The sequence below is a fragment of the Dryobates pubescens genome, chromosome 3 (genome assembly GCF_014839835.1).
Source record: "Dryobates pubescens isolate bDryPub1 chromosome 3, bDryPub1.pri, whole genome shotgun sequence".
NCBI lineage: Eukaryota > Metazoa > Chordata > Aves > Piciformes > Picidae > Dryobates > Dryobates pubescens.
In genome coordinates, this window is record NC_071614.1 from 36,888,382 (window position 1) to 36,908,856 (window position 20,475).

At 33.2% G+C, this 20,475-nt stretch overlaps 1 protein-coding gene across 1 annotated transcript in view; it reads left to right on the forward strand.

The window, feature by feature from the left end:
• Positions 1–20,475, forward strand: part of CSMD1 (CUB and Sushi multiple domains 1) — a 963,767-nt gene that overhangs the window by 842,719 nt on the left and 100,573 nt on the right. The window contains exons 38-42 of the mRNA XM_054179968.1: positions 2,998–3,116; positions 7,381–7,450; positions 9,561–9,677; positions 13,557–13,766; positions 18,818–19,006. Of these exons, the coding sequence (XP_054035943.1) occupies positions 2,998–3,116; positions 7,381–7,450; positions 9,561–9,677; positions 13,557–13,766; positions 18,818–19,006 (705 nt within the window). The remainder of the gene's footprint in view (positions 1–2,997; positions 3,117–7,380; positions 7,451–9,560; positions 9,678–13,556; positions 13,767–18,817; positions 19,007–20,475) is intronic.

Genomic DNA, 20,475 nt, shown 5'->3' on the forward strand with positions numbered 1-20,475 from the left:
TAAACTAGTTGGCTAACTAAACTAGGATGGAATTATGTAATAATTAGAATGATGAGGTTGAGGATTCAGAATAATGTCTGAATCTTTTTCCAATTTTTCTTTGCTTTTGGGGAGACAATATTGCTTCTTTGTCAAATTTATCAAATAAAGTCAATTATGAGTGGGTTTTCCACTGTTTGGTGATATTCTGATAGAATATTCTGTATTATAAATTGTATCATCAGATCAAGGAAGTAGTATGTGCAAAGTATTGCACAAAGTATAAACAGAAATAAGAAGTTTTTAATCAACTTATTAGAATCTGTTAAAGTGAATAGTCTAATACTTTAACAGTTGCACAGAAAATTACTTTGAAGATTTTCTTTTGATCATAGTCTGTTTAAATTCTGTATGTTGTTTAACTAATGATAAAAAAAGAGCTATATTGCAAATACTTTATTAGTATTGCAATGGTGTCACTCTTAAAAAATTTATTCTGTTACAGAAAAATCTGCAAAAGTAAGTTTATTCATATGGATTTAAGACTGCAAGCCTGTAACACACAGGAATAGAAAAATACATATTTCTTGAAGACAGGAAGTGAACTTCAAATTTGTATTTACAGATTTCAGCAAGTACATTGCTATCTATAGTTTAGTCATAATGTGTTTGTTAGGTGCTTATTTATTTACTAATGGTGAGTTTGAAGCAGATATTTTCAAATTTTGTTTTCTGTTCAGGAGTGAGAAGGGTAAGGAAATGCAGAAATAAGGCATCATTGAAGCTGTGTCCGAACACTGGGTTCTCAAAGTAGTAAACAACAGTCTAAATGCTGTAGTTTGAATTATTGAAATAAGGTATTACCTTTTACTTATTGCCAGAAGAAACAGTTTACATGAATTCATATCACAGCTGTATGTTTCCTATTCTCAAAGAAAATTTCCAGACATCGATACATTGCAGAATACACTGCTTGACCAAAAGAGTGGAAATGGCAACAAAATCAAAACAATAGGAAGTTATGATAATATTCTTATGCCTATTTGATATATTACAGTTCCAGATAATGACCACATTATGAAGTCCCTAGTGGCCACATGAAGTCACCAGAACAGTGTTTAAAGTTCATGGTATTGGTAGAACATCAAAATCTTTAAAGTTCCTTTAGATATTTTTCTACATTATGCATTCCTGTACACAAAATAACTATTTCAAGGAGATCTTGTAGCTAGCAGCTATTAAATAATCAAAATTTCAGGTAAGAGTGAAAAAGCTATTTCAAGCTTCTGTATGCTTCATTAGAAAAAGTGTATTTTCTTCGAACACAATCTTAGAATACACAGAATACATAGAATACATAGAATACGCCAGGTTGGAAGAGACCTTCAAGATCATTGTGTCCAACCCATCTTGAGCTGCAAAATAGAACTGACTGGAAATGGTTGAAGTGGGAAACAAAAAATTATGTGTATATTTATATTTGTAAGGAATTTGTATTTGAGTGATGAGTAGATACACAGAGGGTTAGGGCACAAAGTTAAAACCCTCTCTGTAACAAAATGTATAAGCGGTGTTATCTGAAAGAAAATTGTTTTTCCATAGAAAGACTAACGTCCCAGTGAATAATACCAGATATTGTTTCATGATGAACCATCTGGAACAACAGACTCCAAAATGTCAGATATCAGACTAAAGCCAAATATCATGTAATTTCTGCACTAAATACTCTATCAAGTTGCACTTACTGTCACCAAAGGGTTTCGATTTCATAAGAAGACTGTGAGAGCTGTAGCATTTTGTCAGTTAACTTTTTCATACAACTGAACTGAAAGGCACACAGTATCATGTTCAGGAAAGTATTGTTTTTCTCTGATGTTTACAGAAATCTGTTCCCAAAAATAATTTCCATCCTATGCATCATATTTTAATAAAACAAGGGTGTTATATATATAATTCAATAGTAACTTTCTCTAATCTATAAATGAGTATATGTTTAAGATTGTATATTTCAAATTAATTTTTTACTTCAAGTTTTTAATATTATAAGGGGAATGGCATTCTGATGTCAGAACCATGAACCAGCAAACTAATTCTGCTGATTCTCCTGTTTGAAAATAAAGTCTTGAAAGCAGAGAGTCATTGAATCCAATTAGCAGGTTCTCCACTGTATTATTCTAAATCTTAAAAGCTTTAGATAGTGGAGATATATTTAATTTTCAGTTGTACTGACTTACAGTCTCCTTAGATAAGGACCAAAGTAAGAGAAGTGATAAGTACTTTTCAAAAAGCAGAAGCTGATACTTCAGATTGACAGATTTAGATGAACACATTGAGAAATTACTAATCATGGAGGAGCTGTAAAACTCTTCTGTTTGCTAACACCTGGCTTAAAAATAGTTAAGAACAGTCTGTTCTTTCACATGTACGCAGAGGTTTAGTTTGGGTTAAGAGTACCAAACATCAGATGTTTTAAACTTCTTTGTAGTCAATAAAGTTGTTTAAACATGAGGAACACCCTTTGAGTTTAACTGCTCTTCCAAAAAGCTCTGCCCCCAAAACTCAGTAGTTCTGCTCATCTGTTGTTGGAAAGAAAGAATATGCATGAAGTTTATTCCCACTTTCCCTCTCCATTTCCTTCACAAGCATAGGAAAAGAATTTTTTATTCTTTTTTTTAAAAAGGTATTTAATATACTAGAATTACCACACTGGTTGAAGACAATAAAATGATACAGTACTGGATAGCAACATGACATAGTAATTGGTACAGTCACAGTATATAATTTTTGCATGTCATTCATACTATTTGTATTGTGCAGGGTAATTCTGAAAGCAACTCTGTTTAAAGCAAAATTTCAGTTCAGTGTTGAAATAAATTTTTGGTTAACATTTGTTCAAAAAAACCCTAACCCAAAACAAAAAACCAACAGTGCTGTGGAAAGAATTTTTTAGAGCAGAGAATTACAAGGAAGAGCTGTTGTCCACTTATCTATGTTTTTTCAATCTTTGTTTTTCCTCAGCTGTAGGCCTTGCTGCCTGTCCAGAACCAGTAATTCCTAGCAATGGGATCAAATCAGGAGATAGATATATGGTGAATGATGTTTTGTCATTTCACTGTGAGCCAGGATATACGTTACAGGTATTTACTTCTTTCTTTTTTCTTTAAATTAACGCATTGTGGGAGAATTGTAATGAAGTATTGATAGACCCACCTAAAGACCTATTTTAGTGAAGAGTCTGTATAGATTGGGGATGTTCAGTGTTCACACACTGTTTTATTTTTCCCATGGTACATGTGTCACTGTGCTGCTGTTTGTAAATGTCACAGCACCATGCAAATCTAATTCTGAGAGCTTTCTTTCTTCCCTCATTAGTTCCACTAATTCATTTACATATATTCCACCACTGGTTTGATAAGATGATAACATCTGAGTTCAGAATCTTTCAGGTGATAATACGTCCCACTTAACACAATGTAAAACCATACTACTATATCAAAGAAAGCAAAATTCATAACTTCTGCTCCAGAGCAGGATGAAGTCATGGCTCCTTACCTGATGTTTTCCAGTTTAATGCTCCTTCAGCATATACAGGTTTATTCTTTGGTCTCAGTATTTCTGATGATTCTCCTAAAATTCAGACAGGATTCAGACTGAAGGTCTTAGCTTTAGGCTGGCTGAGGGAACACAGGCACTTGAAAAGTTTCTCTTGGTAATTTGCAACATGGTCAAGCTTTTAACCTTTATGTTTATAGCATGACTTAAAACAGCCTGTATCAGAAAGATTCAATTTCCATAGTAAAAAAAAAAAGCTTATATCATACAACTATCCTACTAATTAGAAAAGATACAAGACAGGCACAATAACGCCTGCTCTACCCACCCTGAGCACTCACTGCTCATTTTATTATTCAAGGATTGCTTACAAGACAGCTGAATGTTACTTAAGTTTTTCTTTTTTCATCAAATGAAAATTTAATGTTGAAAACACCTATTGGTTTGAAACCTTTCACTTTCGTACATTATTGACTTTATTTTCCCTATATCATCTTCCGCTTACAGTATCCTTTGTAGGTAGCAGTAATGTCAATAAGAAAATGGGATATTCATTATCATATCTTTTTATACAGCCCCTTCAAAAGGGCTGTCTGTCATTAAAGTTTGGCACCCATATAGATCCTGACTTTCATTTAAAGACTAAGTATATGATGAAATGCTATATTCTATGGATACATACATGTTGCTATATCCAAGACAGTAGTATAGGAACTGAAATTTGATTATCAGTGCTATTGATTGTTAGAATGAAGTTCTTTAATACTTTTGGCATAGATGAAATATCAGTTTGGCAGTTATCACAAGCCAGACTAGTTCTCATAGGCAGCTTGCATCATGACATTTAGTTTTGGAGTCTAATTCAGAAGGAAAAAAATTAAAGAAATAGTTATACAAAAGAATGTGCATTTGGAAAGAATACCTATTTTTAGTATTTGTGGAAAAGCTACGTGGATTTCTTTATGTACTTTTTTCAATTCCACCGTATCTGGAAGGATCAGGATCTGATGAGGATACTGTTCATATAATTTCCAATAGGTGTTTAGCACCTTATTGCTGTGATCCAGGCCACTGCTTCTGAGATGTTTGGACTGAAATGTATTTAGGTCAATATCTGATTGTTTAGTAAGCTTGTAGACATGATCTAATAGGAAAACCTGAAATATTTATACTAGACTATCTCCTCTAGAGATGGAATAACACCTAATCCAGTTTATTTCACCTAACAGTCATCTATCTAACCTGGATCAGCTATTTAGGCTCTCATTGTGACACTAGAGAAAAACAGTCATACACCTCCGAGGGCTGATTCATCTTGCTTTGAAACTATTGTCTTTCTTTCCTGATTAGAATATCAGGAAGTTAACATGGATATCTAACTTTTAACTGCTTAGGTTTGATGAGTAGACTCTGACTTGTACTGGTCATTATATTGCATGCTCTTCTCTCCTGCTTTTTTCAACTCTGAAACATTTGAAATTTGCATATGAAAAAGGGGATGATTCAATTTTTATGACATGGATTAGAAATAGATAAATCTTCAGGATACAAAATCATTGAATTTTCTATCCATACTTTAAGAATGCTGATGAAATATTGAGGTGGAGTGATAACAGGTGAATGTTGATACTCAGAAGTAATTGAAATGAGTCCAGGAAACCTTAGTATAAAACAATCATGTTATTGTGAGGAAGAGATCTGCACATAAGAAGCTGGTCTGTGTTAATGCTGAAATTTAATACACTGTCTATATCACTGTGACAAAAACTTACATTGTCTTTTGTCTGTTTTCAGTTTTTTTCTGTAGTCATTGAATATGACTAATTGCGCTTTTGGTTTTTAAAACTTGCAGGGAGTTCATAATGAAGTACTTTCTTAAAATTTCATAATATAGCATTACTTAACTGTACTTGTGTCTATTTCCACACATGGAGAAATGTAATCCCGACTATGTAATTTGATTTATATAAAGACTAGTTTAATGATCTTGTCTAAAGTATAAAACAAAGACTCTGCTGTAAGAAGGTACATACACATGTATGTGTAGTATATTGCTAAAATACCAGTAAAAATTGGTTTCAAACTAAAATGAAATAATAATGAAAATAAGATTATATGAGGCACAGAATATTTGCTATTCAGTAAGTATAGACCAGCATAACTTTGCAGGTTTTTTTTTTTCCTTTTCCACTCTAGCTGTGAATTTACTATCAGTCTTTAGAGAATATATTCACAGCCAGCAATAACAATCAGGTGTGGATTAGTTTATAATTGAGACTTATCAAAAAAGTCATAGAGCTCAAACTACTACCTGGAGATGCATAAGAAAGGTAATTGCTAGCTGTAGGATTAAGTGTCTCCCCCCAGGAGGGGACTTTAAAAGACTGAAATCAGAGTGTGCTCTTGTTGGGAAGAGGCTTGATGCAAGACAAATCATTTCATTTTATTTTTTCAAAAGATCTTTTATAGGCCATTTTACTTTTTTCCTGACTGTGGTAGTTAAATTATGGCTTTCCCATGATTCACATCAGAGATATGCAATCACTGAAGACTAGGAGGAAAGAATAAAATAAAACAAGGAATATTACATTAAGTAAGTTATTCAAAACCTCATCTCTTTTGCAGGTAACTAGGATGACACATTAAGTGCATGCACATTTTTCCTTAAAATGAAAAGGTTGTTTTTCAAATAAAAGTATTTCATTGAATTATTATCAATTTGAAGTATTTTCATAAGAAAAAGATTAATTTATTTTTTTCATAGTTTTAATGAAGAGTAATTCCTTTTTCCTTCCAAGCTATTTTCCTTCCAAGGTAGTTTATTTTTCAGAATATGGTTGTCTAAATATACCTAAGTAATTTATTAATTAAAGTGGTATTATTCCATACAATTCTATATTAACTTTGTTCAAGGTAGTGTGTGTAGTTTGATTTTTGCAAATATCCCAAGTGTTGAGGAAGTAATTTAATCAAATAGATTTTTCATTACTGTAGGTTACTTATTATGTCTTTTTCTTATTTTTATTTTATGGAAAAATAGTATTCAAATAAATCTTCATATTATATTGCTAATAGATCCTACCTTGCTAAATAGTAGGCTCTTAATAAACAAACAAGAGGTGTTGTTTGACTTTCCCAATTTTGTGTATCCAAATGATTAGAACAGATACTGAATCTTGCTCTCAGTCCCATGTCTCAGTCTTAATCTCAGGGTCATTCATGCCTGTCCGTTTATTCAGCTTTCACATTCCTACAGCAGAATGCATAATTTGCATTCCTCAGAGGGCAGAACTGACAAAAAAAGTTTTCTGCTCTACTATTGAGTTTTCAGCTTGAACTGTTACCACTTGAAGCAAAGCTGAGAGCATTTTGCAGTTGGTCATGGGCAGCCACACTGAGGTATGTGGCCTTGAAAGTTACAACCATGTAAATTTTAAGTACCAGGTAGCACACAGTCTGTACTGTTCACTCAGAGCAATGCTTGATTCACGCCAGATTGCAGCCTGAAAATTAAAAAGTATGCTTGCACTGTGGATGAGAACTCTGGCAGTGAAATAGGGATTGAACCACTTTGACCATGTAAGTTCTGCCTTATATTTAGTAAAAAAATGTGAAGTCTTCAAGTCATTAAAGGAAGCGTGTTTTAGAACATTTATCCAGTAGAAAAAATAAGAATATAAAATTAATTGAAAATTGAGTTTAACCACTTCTTGAAAGTAATGATAATACAGTTTGTTGATATAGGAAAAGACATAGATAAGATGATCCAGGAGGTTCACTGTAGCTCTGCCTTTCTGGAAAGTCCCATAATGAGTATCTTCAGTCTAATATTTTGCCCTTTCCAAACAGGGCCGGTCTCATATTTCTTGTATGCCAGGAACAGTTCGACGCTGGAACTATCCATCTCCTCTCTGCATTGGTATGGATACTTTCTTTTTTTCAGGGTGTTCATTGTGCCCTGGCTTTGCCATGCCTTTACTTAATTTTATTTCTTATTTCCTTCACTTAATTCTATTTCTTTCAGAAGTTTTTGAATTTCCATTTTTATCAATGAAATAAAAAAAAAAAATTACAATAAAATGTTTCTTTACATATATATTGCATATGCTATTAAAAAAAATATTGTGACCATGGGCAAAGAGGAAACCCAAATGTTTATTGTTTCAGCTAGTCCTGAATCAAGCTGAATGTTCATCAGAAGGGAGAGGAATTTAACATGCTTCTTTAGCAGTGCGTTCATCTTGGAGAACCGTCTCAATAACAAGGCAGGTCATGCAGGAGACTTCTCAAAGAAGTAGGCAGTCTGTTAGCAGTGGAGAGCAGCTCTGAAGCCAAGTTTTTTGGGGTGGTGGAATGAAACAGAGTTTAAAAGTTTCCAGAAAGGCTGGCTCTTTTCATCTGACAAAGCTGTTAAATGATGCTGAGTTAAGAAGTAAAGCTAAAAATAACTTGTTTTTTAAGCACATTAGGACCTTACCAAACAGATGAATTTTCCCTATGTAAATAATAAACTTGTTCTGCTATATTGCTTTCTTGCTTAAAGAAAGTTTAAGAGAGTCAAGATTCTGGTATCTTTTGGCTTGTGTATTTCAAGGAATAGAGGGGGAAGCAGCATAGCTCCATGATAATGTTCTTTCACTTCAGCTTTGAAATACATTCTCCAGTGAATGCTTTTAACTTTAATATTCAGTCAGCAAAAGCAGTTCCTTTGAGTTTCATATCTAAGAGGAATTCAAAAGATTGGGATGCTGTAAGGAATGTTAATATGAAATGGTTTTAAAGATTCCTTGTCAAGTTTGGTCTGTATTTTATTTCATATTGTCAGCTTCTACAGAAGCAATAATTTCTGATTATTATGAAAGCAGTGCAGTTCCTTCACATCAGTTTTAGAAATTAAATTTTGGAGTTTAGGTGGAGTGGATTTTGTGATAATCCTGTGTTTCACTTTGTTTATTAAACATAGATTCTACCTACAAATATTGTAGTCATTGATTTATTTTTATTTTTTCCATGTAGTTCATGAAATTTCACTGTCCGTAATGCTAAAATACCCCCAAGAAAGCAAAGAAACCCTTGACACATGATCCCTGCCTCACCTGCAGCCAACTTAAACTGTTTCTTTCTAGAAATACAAAACAGTCTATTTTTTTGACTAAATAATGTATTAAACATTTCAGGGAGCCAAAGATATTTAAGATGTTTGAGACTTATTTTGTGGTCTAAACAGTAGAATATTTAATTTTATTCAGTACAATTATCACTAGACACAGTATCACAATTATCACTAGGCACAGTATCACAATTCTCTTATCAGGCCATATATCCATGTCATATCTGGCATGAAGACTCGTAGGCTTTAAAATAATTATTCCTCAAAAAGTAAATTACAGGATTCAAATTTGATTTCTTAAATTATTTTTCCTTCATATTATTGTCATTGTGAAGGCATAAATTCAGCCACTTCAAGTTATTTCACATATTCATAATTTAGTTCTGTCCTGGATGCAAATGGCTATTCAAATTCCAAACACATGAAATTGCTGAAGAAAAGCATACAGATAGGAAGAAAATAGTAATTTTGTTATGTAGCTAGTTTATCCTGTGGGATTTTTTTTAGTTTACTTTGTTTTTTAAACTCAGGTATGTTTTAGCTATCCTAACTGGTAGATCTGTAGTTTTCTCTTGGATCAGTGTCAGAATTCAGTTTGATTTCAAATATTTCCCTCTTAATTATGAAGGAACCAGAAGGCACCAACATGGCACCAGAAGTTTATAACCATAATTGGCAAGGTGAGACAATGAGTTACCCAGTCTATATGTGCAACTGCACATTTGCTGTAAAATCACAGTGAACATATTGAATGAAGTAAGCATTTTGCTCCAGCTTCGATTTTTTTGTCTTTTTTCCCCTTCATGAGGAGTCTCTTGACTGCGATGAATTTCAGTGCTTTAAAAAAATTATTCACGTGCCAAATATTAAGAAATAATATTAATAAAAGATACAGTGACTTTATTTTTATTTTTAATAGCTAAATGTGGGGGAACACTCACAAACATGAGTGGTGTGATCTTGAGCCCAGGTTTTCCTGGAAATTATCCCAGTAACTTGGACTGTACGTGGAAGATTTCATTGCCTATTGGATATGGTAAGTAAGCCTGCATTTGAAAAGCAATTAATGTAATCATCATATTTGAATATATATATAAGGATATTCCCATTTCTAGTACAGCATAGATTTTATTCAGTCAATGTATTGTGAGTCCCTTATATAATTATGCATTTTTAATTTGAAAATGGTTGGCAATTAAAAAATATATCTTTGTCAAAACAACTTGTTATTTGTAAAACTCAATCTACCTCAGAAAGTTATTACAGAGAAAGTGAAATCTGCTGCATCAAGATATATCAGGTGAAACAGGTAATGTAAACTGTAAATTGTTTAGTGGTCTTCTGTTTAATGACCTTTCATTGTACTTCTAGTGACTTTTTAACAGTATTTCTTATGTTCTAAGAAAATGGACAAAATCTCATTTCTAGCTCTGTGAATTTTGTTAAAAACATTCTAAAACTATATTTCAAGCCCCTATTTCTTGCTGGTTTAGAAAATTTCTAGGTTTGCATTAAAACTACTTTCACACAAGAAATATCTTCACAAATAACTAATAAGCTGAAAAAGTAATCATACATACTAAGCGCACAGATAAAGCATAATCTTCTATCAGTTTTAGAAATAAAAGAATACATTTTCTTGATGTTAAATATTATGTTCCATACTGTGAATTAAATCCTAATGTGCAAATAAGAAAATTGATTTTAAAAGCTTATTATTAAATTCAATATAGCTGTGTCTCTATAAATTAATTTATTCTCTGTACTTTCTCTTTGCATTCATAGGAGGGATTTCTGTAGTAAGCCATTCTATTTACATGAAGAGAATTTTACTAAGTTAATTTGTAGAAGTACTGTGCTATTATTTAGAATAGTGCCCTGGTAGAAGAGATCCATCACAGTTTTGGATAGCATTGTTAGCCTTACAAAAGTGTAGACAGGATATGCTTGGCTAATTTGGCATTCTACAGCCATTAATTATAAGCAACTCTTCTGAAGCAATGCCATCTTAATTAGGTCATTGGATTCCATTGCAGAGTGTAGTTTTGCTTGTAAATACAGCTTCCATTTGCTTTCCCGAATGAGATGAGCTGAGTTTTTGTTAATGCTGGTGGGCTAAACTACAAAATTACAATAGTAGTGACAAAAATAGCCATTTGTCTTTCTCAGACTTGCTCTTTTTCTTTAAACAATGTTTAAAGAAATTGTTTCATGAATTACACAAATGTCTTGTATCCTATTATTATCCCTTTCCCTTCTTGGAAATTTGCTGTTAGTGGCAATTCTATACATACAATGGATAAGCTTGTCTATCTAAGAGCTGTTCGGCTACATTCACAGTATCATTGTATCACGGTACATTAGAGGTTGGAAGGGACCTTCAGAGATCGTCGGGTCCAGTGCCCCTGTCAAAGCAGGATCACCTAGGGTAGTCTGCACAGGGTTTTGAATGTATTCAGAGAAGGAGAGTCCACAACCTCTCTGGGCAGCCTGTTCCAGTGCTCCATCACCCTCACTGTAAAGAAGTTTGTCCTCATGTTGAGGTGAAATCTTCTATGTTCAAGCTTGTACCCATTTGCATTGTATTAAAACAAGTACATGAAATCTCTGAAATGTAGAAAATATTTCCACATTTGAATAATGAATTATTCTGGAAGCATTTAAAAGTGATACCAAATGCGTTAGAATCAGCTCTGTGCACATAAACATTCATATAGATGTAATGATTGATTCAAATTCCACTGAAATAAGTAACCTTTCAGAGACTTTATGTCTCAGTAAGTATTCCTGTATTCCCAGTCATTTATTCAGACTTTGTAATTGAATCAAACCTGTGATATTGTTGACACAGGTGTGCTTAAACAATCCAGCAATTGTGGAAGCTAAATATGTCCCAAACTATAGTGCTCTCTTCATTGCATGAGAATATACTGATCATGTAAAAGAGGACACTACTAAAATCCAAATATTTTAAACAGACAGAAAGTACATCTTTTCAAATGATTTTTGGTGATGTTACAATGATTTCAGACAGCTATTAATTGATTAACATCTGTGAAAAATATTAGCTCAGCTTGGAATTCTGTTTATTTATAATCTATTCAAGTGAGAGTAGTAGTCCTGTTGAGATTAGAGCAGAAAGGAGTATAATTATAGTTTGACCAGATAGTAAATTATTTTCTTAGCTATTGGTTTTATTCTGTATCATTTTATGTAAGAAAATTTTTATTGTAAAAATGCTTTCTTTGACATATCAAATTGACAATTGTAAGTTGTATGAACCTAAAGCTTGAGTGACACATACAATATGTTCTGTAATTGAAATTAGCACCTTTGAAAAACATTTCAGAAAAAAAAATATGAGTATGTCTAAAATATGGCTATTTTAGGTAGTTTATTTTGTTTTGGTGGGGTTTTTTTAAGTGACTGGTAAATCTGGTTACGTTGCCTTTTTTTTTTTTAACCTCTAAAATACAAGTATTTTTTATCCTAAATATTTAAAACTAATCATTTAAAATCTTTCTCAGTAATTAAATGATTCCATTTTAAAGATACTCTGTGGCTCATCAGACTATTTCAGAACAGTAGGTTTATTTAAATACCAAACCAGTGATTTTGGGTCTACATTAATATATCTAATTTAATTAGTTTCTTCTCACTTCAGAAAGTTAAGTGGCTGCTCAATTCTGTAAAATTTCTGTGCTGCTGGTATCCAGTCTCTGGTAGGAAACAATTAAAGACTGATACTTAAGATATTTCCAAGATTCTTGGTATCCTACCTTATCTTAAATCCTGAGAGCATTGTGAAGTTAGTGACTTCACTCATCAGACTGTGTCAGATACAAGAGATGGCTGATAGTGAGACTTTTCTCTTGATACTGTTTTCATATCTCCCGTTCTACATAAATTAAGGGAAACACTAGAGAGAAATATCCCACATTCTTGCATGTGCTCTGAAACAGTCAGTTTACTTGGTAGCTTACTTAGTTTCTCCTATAGAAAAAAATAAAAATAAAGAAGTGATTAGGTATCAAACCACAGAGGCAAAAGAATAAGCTACAGAGAATGACTGAGTGAATGACTTCCCTTACAGATTAATCACCAGGGTATTCTCCTGGAATGAAGGATATGTCTCAACTGTTACATGTGAATGTCAAACAGAGAGTTAAGGCATTGGATATTTTACACTGCTTTGTTGGTTTATTCAGTAATTCTGGTTCATCCTATTCCAGCTAGTTCTTCATAATCAGAGCAAGGCTAGACCCAAACAGTGAGGTTGAAAGCTACTTGGTACTAACTGGCTTTCAAACGAGTTCATTTCCATTCCTCTTTTGAGGTTATGCATACATACAGTTTCTGAAACCTGAATTCCATGTTTTTAGTCTGCATGAAGTAGTGCCAGAACTTAAAAATAGCTCTTCTGATGAGATTATGCTTGTACTTCCAACTGTTCAGCATTTTGGGAGTCATCTCTCTGTCACTTTCATTTTGTGAGAAAGTTCTGTGCAACCACCTGATTTCTGGGGATGGTTTGAGGAGATCAGACTTGATGTGGTCCTGGGAAGCCTGATCTAGGTGTCCCTGATTACCACAGGGGGGTTGGACAAGATGACCTTTGAGGGTCCCTTCCAACCCAATGCAATCCATAAACCTGTGACTCTGTAGACAGGTAAATTTCTGCCATTGAAAGGTACTCTACTGGTATCTTTCCTGGGTGCTGAGCTGATCTGACCCTCTATGATAGGCTCAAATTCTTGCAACACATAGCAGCTATTCACTTAAGCATCACACTTTGAATGGTGACTAAAATATAAATGTAGTGCCTTTGTATTTGCACATGGCACCATTAAGCAACATGACTTATAAAAAACTCTGGGTTTAATTTATTTTTTTTTCCCCACTCTTAATGCTGCAGGTGCACACATTCAGTTTCTGAATTTCTCTACTGAAGCAAATCATGACTTCCTTGAAATTCAAAATGGACCTTACCACACCAGCTCCATGATCGGACAATTTAGTGGAATGGAACTTCCATCACCCTTGCTAAGTACTACTCATGAAACACTTATCCATTTTTACAGTGATCACTCAGAAAACAGGCAAGGATTTAAGCTGATGTACCAAGGTACGTAGGAACTAGCACAATGAACTAATATTAAGGGGATTTTATGCTTAAAATATTTTAGACATATTGAAGTGTTATATAATATGTAGTAACCACTACAGCATTTTTCAATCTGTGATTGTTTGATCCATTGCTTGAATGTCTTTTACAACAGAAATTGCATTGAAATGGAATCTTTATTTTACTGATCTAAAAATCTGAACCCAAGGTGGTGTCATTTGCCAAATGTTACACAGCACATAATCCTTTCCATCCCATCAAGGTGCACCGCTCACATTAACTATCTTGCTTTCCAATTTATGTATTTTTATATATATTTAATGTAACAAAAGGAGTTATTTTAAATATTCAAATGAAAATTTTTATAATTCTTATGTTTTTGCAGACTAGAGTTCTGAGAAAATTAAGAGGAAATTAAAAGACACCAGACAACACATTCTGTTATCTGTATTTTCAAATACATATAGTCAATATTTGACTATGTGAACTTCTTGTGGTATTCTGCTGCTGGCTTTTTTTTTTTTTTTCAACTTTGTTTGGTTTTGTGTATGGAAATTTTTTTCTGTTTCTTTGTTTTGGTGGTGGTGTTTTTTTCCCAGTAGTGACAACTAAACATCATTAACTAAAGTTAAAATAATCTTACTCTTTGTAGAATCTGAATAGTAAAATGGAATGGCTTACTGAAATTTCATCTAACTGCAGTTTGTGAGATCCATACCATCTTATTATGGGCTCTTAATTTAGATAACTTGCTTAGGTTTACATATATATGTCTATAAGCCTATATGTTCCTATAAAAATATATGTATTGTGGCTTAATCCTGGTGGGCAGTTAAGCACCATGCATCTGCTTATTCATTTCTCCCCCACCTTCAGTGGAAGCAAAGCTTGCCCATGAAGAGGTTCACATCTCTTTATTGCCTGTGGAGTTTTATTCTGTCAGACAGGAGTAGGGAATACTGTCACATATCACACCAGTGTAATTCTTCTGAGCAGCCAAGGGTAATTGTTATTGAACAGATAACTCTGGAAAGACAAAATAGTAGCAAATTTCAGAAATGCCAAATAATGAAAATGCGAAGGCATGTGGTATGTATTCTGTATATTGTCCTCCTTCGGGTTCTCATTAGTGTGGTTTTCCTTGTGTAAACAAGACCTTCCTCAATGGTGTATATTCTTTATAGGGTCAGCTACATGTGATGAACTACAATATTTGCTGTCATAAAAGAAATTGTAAAAGTTGTTTATAGGATCACCCAAATCGTTCTATGATTTTATGATGTTATGATTTTCCATATTTAACCTATGCCAGGCAGATTTAGTTACCTTTAACTTATTCCCTAATATTTAAGCAATATTTGCATATCACTGGAAACTTGTTTTGCCAATATTGCTTATTTCCCATTAGAGCGACTTTGTACGCTCAGTGGTTAAAAAACTGAGGTAAGGGAATCAATTGTGTGGTGTTCAGCTGTGCCAAAGAAGATTACATATATGTTCATAAGTTAGGCTGATTGTTGTAACTCATGGTCTAAAAATCAGATGAAATCTTGGACTTACTCAGGCTAACAGTTGTGTTAATTATTTCAGTTAAACCACAACTTCATTGTTGCTACAACTTCATTGCCTGCTACAAGCACCTTTCCTCTATTGAGCCATGACAAACTGCTGAAAGAATCTTTTGTCATCTATGTCCAGTCTGAGGTTGCCATTAAGATGGTAGCTTTCATAATGCAGAATTCCATTATACTATACGCATGAAATTTATTCTATATTTTGGAAAGGCTGATGAACTAAGCTTATAATTCCTCTTCTTTTTTATTCTTCCCTTCCCTACTGTGTCCAGTAGGATTATTTAGGTCAGAACAAAATGGGAACATACAAAAGAATGTGTTAATTTTTTTATTCACTCACTTGATTTTTAGATAAGTTCCTTTCTTTCTGCTTCTCCCAAATGCAACTTGCCAGCTGACAGCAAAAAGGATACTATAACTAACTCATTGGCAGTGTAAAATGTTATCCTATTTTGTAAATAGAGGAAAATCAATGCACCTAAACCCAAAACCATCTATTATGAAATATTAAAAAATGCAATTTAGGTGGTCTTTATAATGAAATACTGTGATAAAAATTGTGTGGTAGCATTATGAGAATGAAAAGTAACTGTCCAAAAAAAGCGTGTTCATAGAAATTCAGAAACTTGTAGAAGTATTTTGGAAATATTTATATAAAGAATCAAAAAAAAAAATGTTCTCAAAAACATGAATAATTTGATAAGAATTTCCTTACTTTAGGTTTTAACCAAATAGTTATAATAGTAGATAGAAAACTCAGAACCAAGAAAGACATTAAATTAATCCATAATTGAATCATTCTAATGTCAAATAAAAAATAAATGTACTTATTACATTGTTTCTCAGAAAGTCTAGTTATAGATGTACTTGAATTACCAAATGCATATACATTCATCCAGTATTTGACTGCTGTCAGCATTGGAATTAAATATTTTGCTCAGATTTCCTTTACATTGGTCTTCATTTCCAGCATATACTAGAGCTTTTTCTGCTGTAGAATAGTATATCATTTTTAAAGCTCAACACAAAACAAGTCTTTGGGCATGGCACTCATAAAAATAGCCTTTTTTTGTGAGTGTGACATCAGGATTTGTGGGTAGTATTTGATAATGATGACTGAATAAGGGATTGCCCTGGTAAATCACATATAGTAGTTGCATATATCAAAAGAACAGAGAATATAATTCATATTTACATTAAAACTATAAAACATATTCGCTGAGTGGCCTTTAAATCATTATATCATAGTCAGATGGATCACCTGACTTACAGTTACTACAATAATTTGTGAGTCACCTGTAGGATTTATACCAGAAGTCACATGCAGAAAATATCTTCACATCTATTTCTATTTCTATTTTGCACCTGTTTTTTCGTTTGTTTGTTTTAAAGAAACCAAAACAACAAGCAACTGTGCTCTGGAAGTGCATTCACCTCTGACCTTCAAATTTATGGTAGACTGCTTTAGGCATGGGTTCTATATTTACACGTACCAGAACAAACATTAGAAGTTTCTGTGTGTTGATGCTACAACAGGAGAAAACCATATATATATCTGAGTTAACACTAATTAGATTTTTTTTAAAGTTGAGCTTTATTTTTTAGATAACAAGCGAAGAGACTTTAAGGGATGATGTGCAAGTCACAGGGACTGACATGTTTATGTGTTTTCAGGATTTCCTCTTTCACCCAAGGTGTTCCTGATTTTTTATTCTCATGTTGTTGTCAGCTATTGGACAATGCAGAGCTGCATCTTGTCAAATAAATCTGTGAGATCCGCTGACTCTCTAGAATAATCTTCTATTGTATTTTAATGTAATTTGTTAAATAGCTTTTTTACATAATTTAATATATTAGTCTTAATATGTCCTGTACTCTTAAATAATCTCCTAGTGCTCTAATTTGTATAAAGATGTTGATAATAATATTATCTGTAGCAGTACTAGATGAATAATGAAATCAGGAGTAATAATAGCATTAAAAATTAATGAGCCACTACTAGATTTAGCACAAAAATTTAATGAACCATAATTTAGGTGGAATAAAACTTATTTCCTTTCCAGTAGCAATTAATTCTGCTTGTTAAATTTTCATTTTCTTTTCTTAATTTTTTGTTATTTAGGCAAATTCTAGTCTGATTTATTAGAGCAGTTTGGATTATTTATTATACCTCTACATCTCTTTCATCTTTGTAATGTTACAAACACTGGATTCTGGATTCACTGAGTGAATTAGGGAAAAGAAGGCGGCGTTCTCAAAATCTATTTCATAGCATGACTGTCAACAGTGGCTAAAATCTCATGACAGGTGCTGTGCTTCAGTAAAGAAATTAAGTACAAACATCACTTTAAGCAAGCACCTAAGTGAAATGTTTAGCTTAATCTTGCTGAAATAGCTTGTTTAAATAATGTATTCGATAAATATATACTTCTAGGATGAACACATCCATACTGGAATGATTACCTTCAAAGAAAAAACAAACCAAAACAAAATACTTTATTCAAGAATATGTTCTTCATCTCTCTTACTGTATTTTAGAGCTTAGACTTAATGGCATGTGTTAATATTAAGCACACTGGTATTACTGCTTTTATCTGAACTTTATATCTTCTGTCAGAAATTTTGTAACTGGAAATGGAATGCTCAGATAAAGCATGGCATTAATCTAATGATAATTATTTCTTCAATGGTATTTATGTGCTATCTTGTCTAAGTGAAGCTTTCTGCATTATTCTAAATAACATTTTAATAAAACCACCTTTCATTTTTGTGTCTGATGGAAATATTTGTCATTTAAATATTCTAAGGAAATATATCTTCAGTATGGAAATATGTAGTTTTAAATTGTATTTCTATCTCGGTAAGTGTTATTAATGACAGCTCACTGAATTTTCATCGCACTATTATGCATGGATTAAGTATGCTTATCTGAATAATGTTTTCTGGCCCTTGAAAACATAAACCTTGACATTAAATATGTTGAATCATTTCTGCAGTTTTTAATATGGATATATATCTAATTTTATCCTTGGTAGATTTCTGTCACTTCTCTTGATCTTTCTGGTGCTCTGTGACTCTATTATTTAAGACCATTGAGTCCATCTAACTACCAAATCTGCTGCTGAACCATGTCCCTCAGCACTACATCTCTGCATCTTTGAAACATCTCCTGAGATTGAGACTCAACCACCTCCCTAGGGAGTCTGGAAATTTCTGATGCAGATGGCAATTCATTCTATCCCATATATTGATTTTTCGTATCCTTTGTCTCTAAAACTATTTTTTTCATTTATTTTTCAAGACCTGGATAGTCCCAATGAATGATTTATTTCTCACTATGTGTTAATCACCCCATTACCAGAGTGTTGACATTCCAGTGTTTGTTTATTGTGCAATCCAGTATGGAATTTACATTAATGTTTACTTTCTTTGTTGAGATCTACATAAGCAATAAAAAGTACTTCTTTTATCCTCCAGCTTACGAGTTACAGAATTGCCCTGATCCTCCCCCTTTTTTGAATGGATATATAGTCAACTCTGATTACAGTGTGGGTCAGTCAGTATCATTTGAATGCTATCCTGGATATGTTTTGAGAGGTCAGCCTGTTCTCACATGCCAACATGGAATCAACCGAAATTGGAACTACCATTTCCCTAGATGTGAAGGTAACTTTCTGGTATTACTTTGGTTCAGAGCTCACAATACTTTCTGATTTTTGTTTACGTGTTCATGTGTCAACCAGAAAAGGGTGTGAGGAATTCAAGAAACATTTAACTGAGCTACAGGTGTGAGCCATGTTTTGCATGAAGTGTAACTTTTTTATTCTGTTTAATTTTCTGTATTCTGTGATTTCCAAATCTTTGAAGGAAGCCTACTATCAGCTGTGTGTATTATTTTATTAGTGTTTCATTACCTGTAACACTTCTTTTTCTTTTAGAGAATTTACTGATCCCATTTGGCTAACAATAAGAGGAATTAGACTGTCTTCACTGAGATACAATCAATCTGCATTCTTTGTAGAGTATTAGAGAATAAAAGAGGCACAATAAAAAGTGTAAAAAATACAATAAATTAAAAATATATTTAAGTATAAAAATTCTGTCAGAAAAATCCTGTATTTTAACTAGAACTTAAAGGATTTTCCACTTGTTACTCTATTAGTCTCAGTAAGTGCATTTCGATGTAGTAAGCATACTTGTCAACGTAGCCTTTTACCTGTGAACATGTGTACACTTCAGAGAACAGACTAGATTTTGCAGAACATGCAAACTGAGCATGGCATAAATGTAGGGGATTAGAGAAAAAAATGGGCTCAAGTTATATTTACTTCATAGAATCATCAGACCTGATAGACATTGCCACCTGCCCTTGGACTGTGCATACAGCCAGGAATCAGAGTGACCCAACCTTTCATTTTCCTTAGCTCATTTGCTTCCTGTAGCACTAAAGGGTGGTTTGGGAACAGATGCTGTTCTGTTCAAAGATGGGAAGATGTGCTAAATGCATCATAATGGCTAGTACTGATATGGATGAAGAAAGTGGAGGGTCTAAAGCCTCCTTAACTTGACCTATAAATTCAGTGAATATTAAAAGGATTCTTCAAAAAAGGGCTGCTCCTCAGCTAGCCAGATGATCCTTCTATCCCAGTGGTGTATCAGCTTTAAACCATATGTGAAATTCTTCTGTATTTCTAAGTCCTTCCTCATTATTTTTTTCCTTTTTCTACATGTTTTTTCCTTTTGTTGGTTGTTTGGTTTTTGTTTGGTTGTTTTGTTTCTTTTTTTCTTTCTTTCTGGTTCGTCACTTGTTGAAAGCTGAAAAACAAATGAAGAGGGTCTGAAAGTGAGTAATAGGAACCCTGACAATAATAAACTAAGCATTATGGTAAGAACTAATGAGAAGTTCCAGAGCTACGCTGAGTGCCCACAGATGAGATTACGGTCTCACTCATTAGAGTGAGACTCATTAGTTTGCGCTAATGGCTATATGTCTACTCAGCTCCATGCTTGCATCCATAACCAGCCAATTTCCCCAAACAGAAACTCAAAAGAGAGCACATTATTACATATTTGTTACCCTTAAATTAAATGGACTAACTTTCCATTGCACCGATTTGACTACAGACCAAATTCAG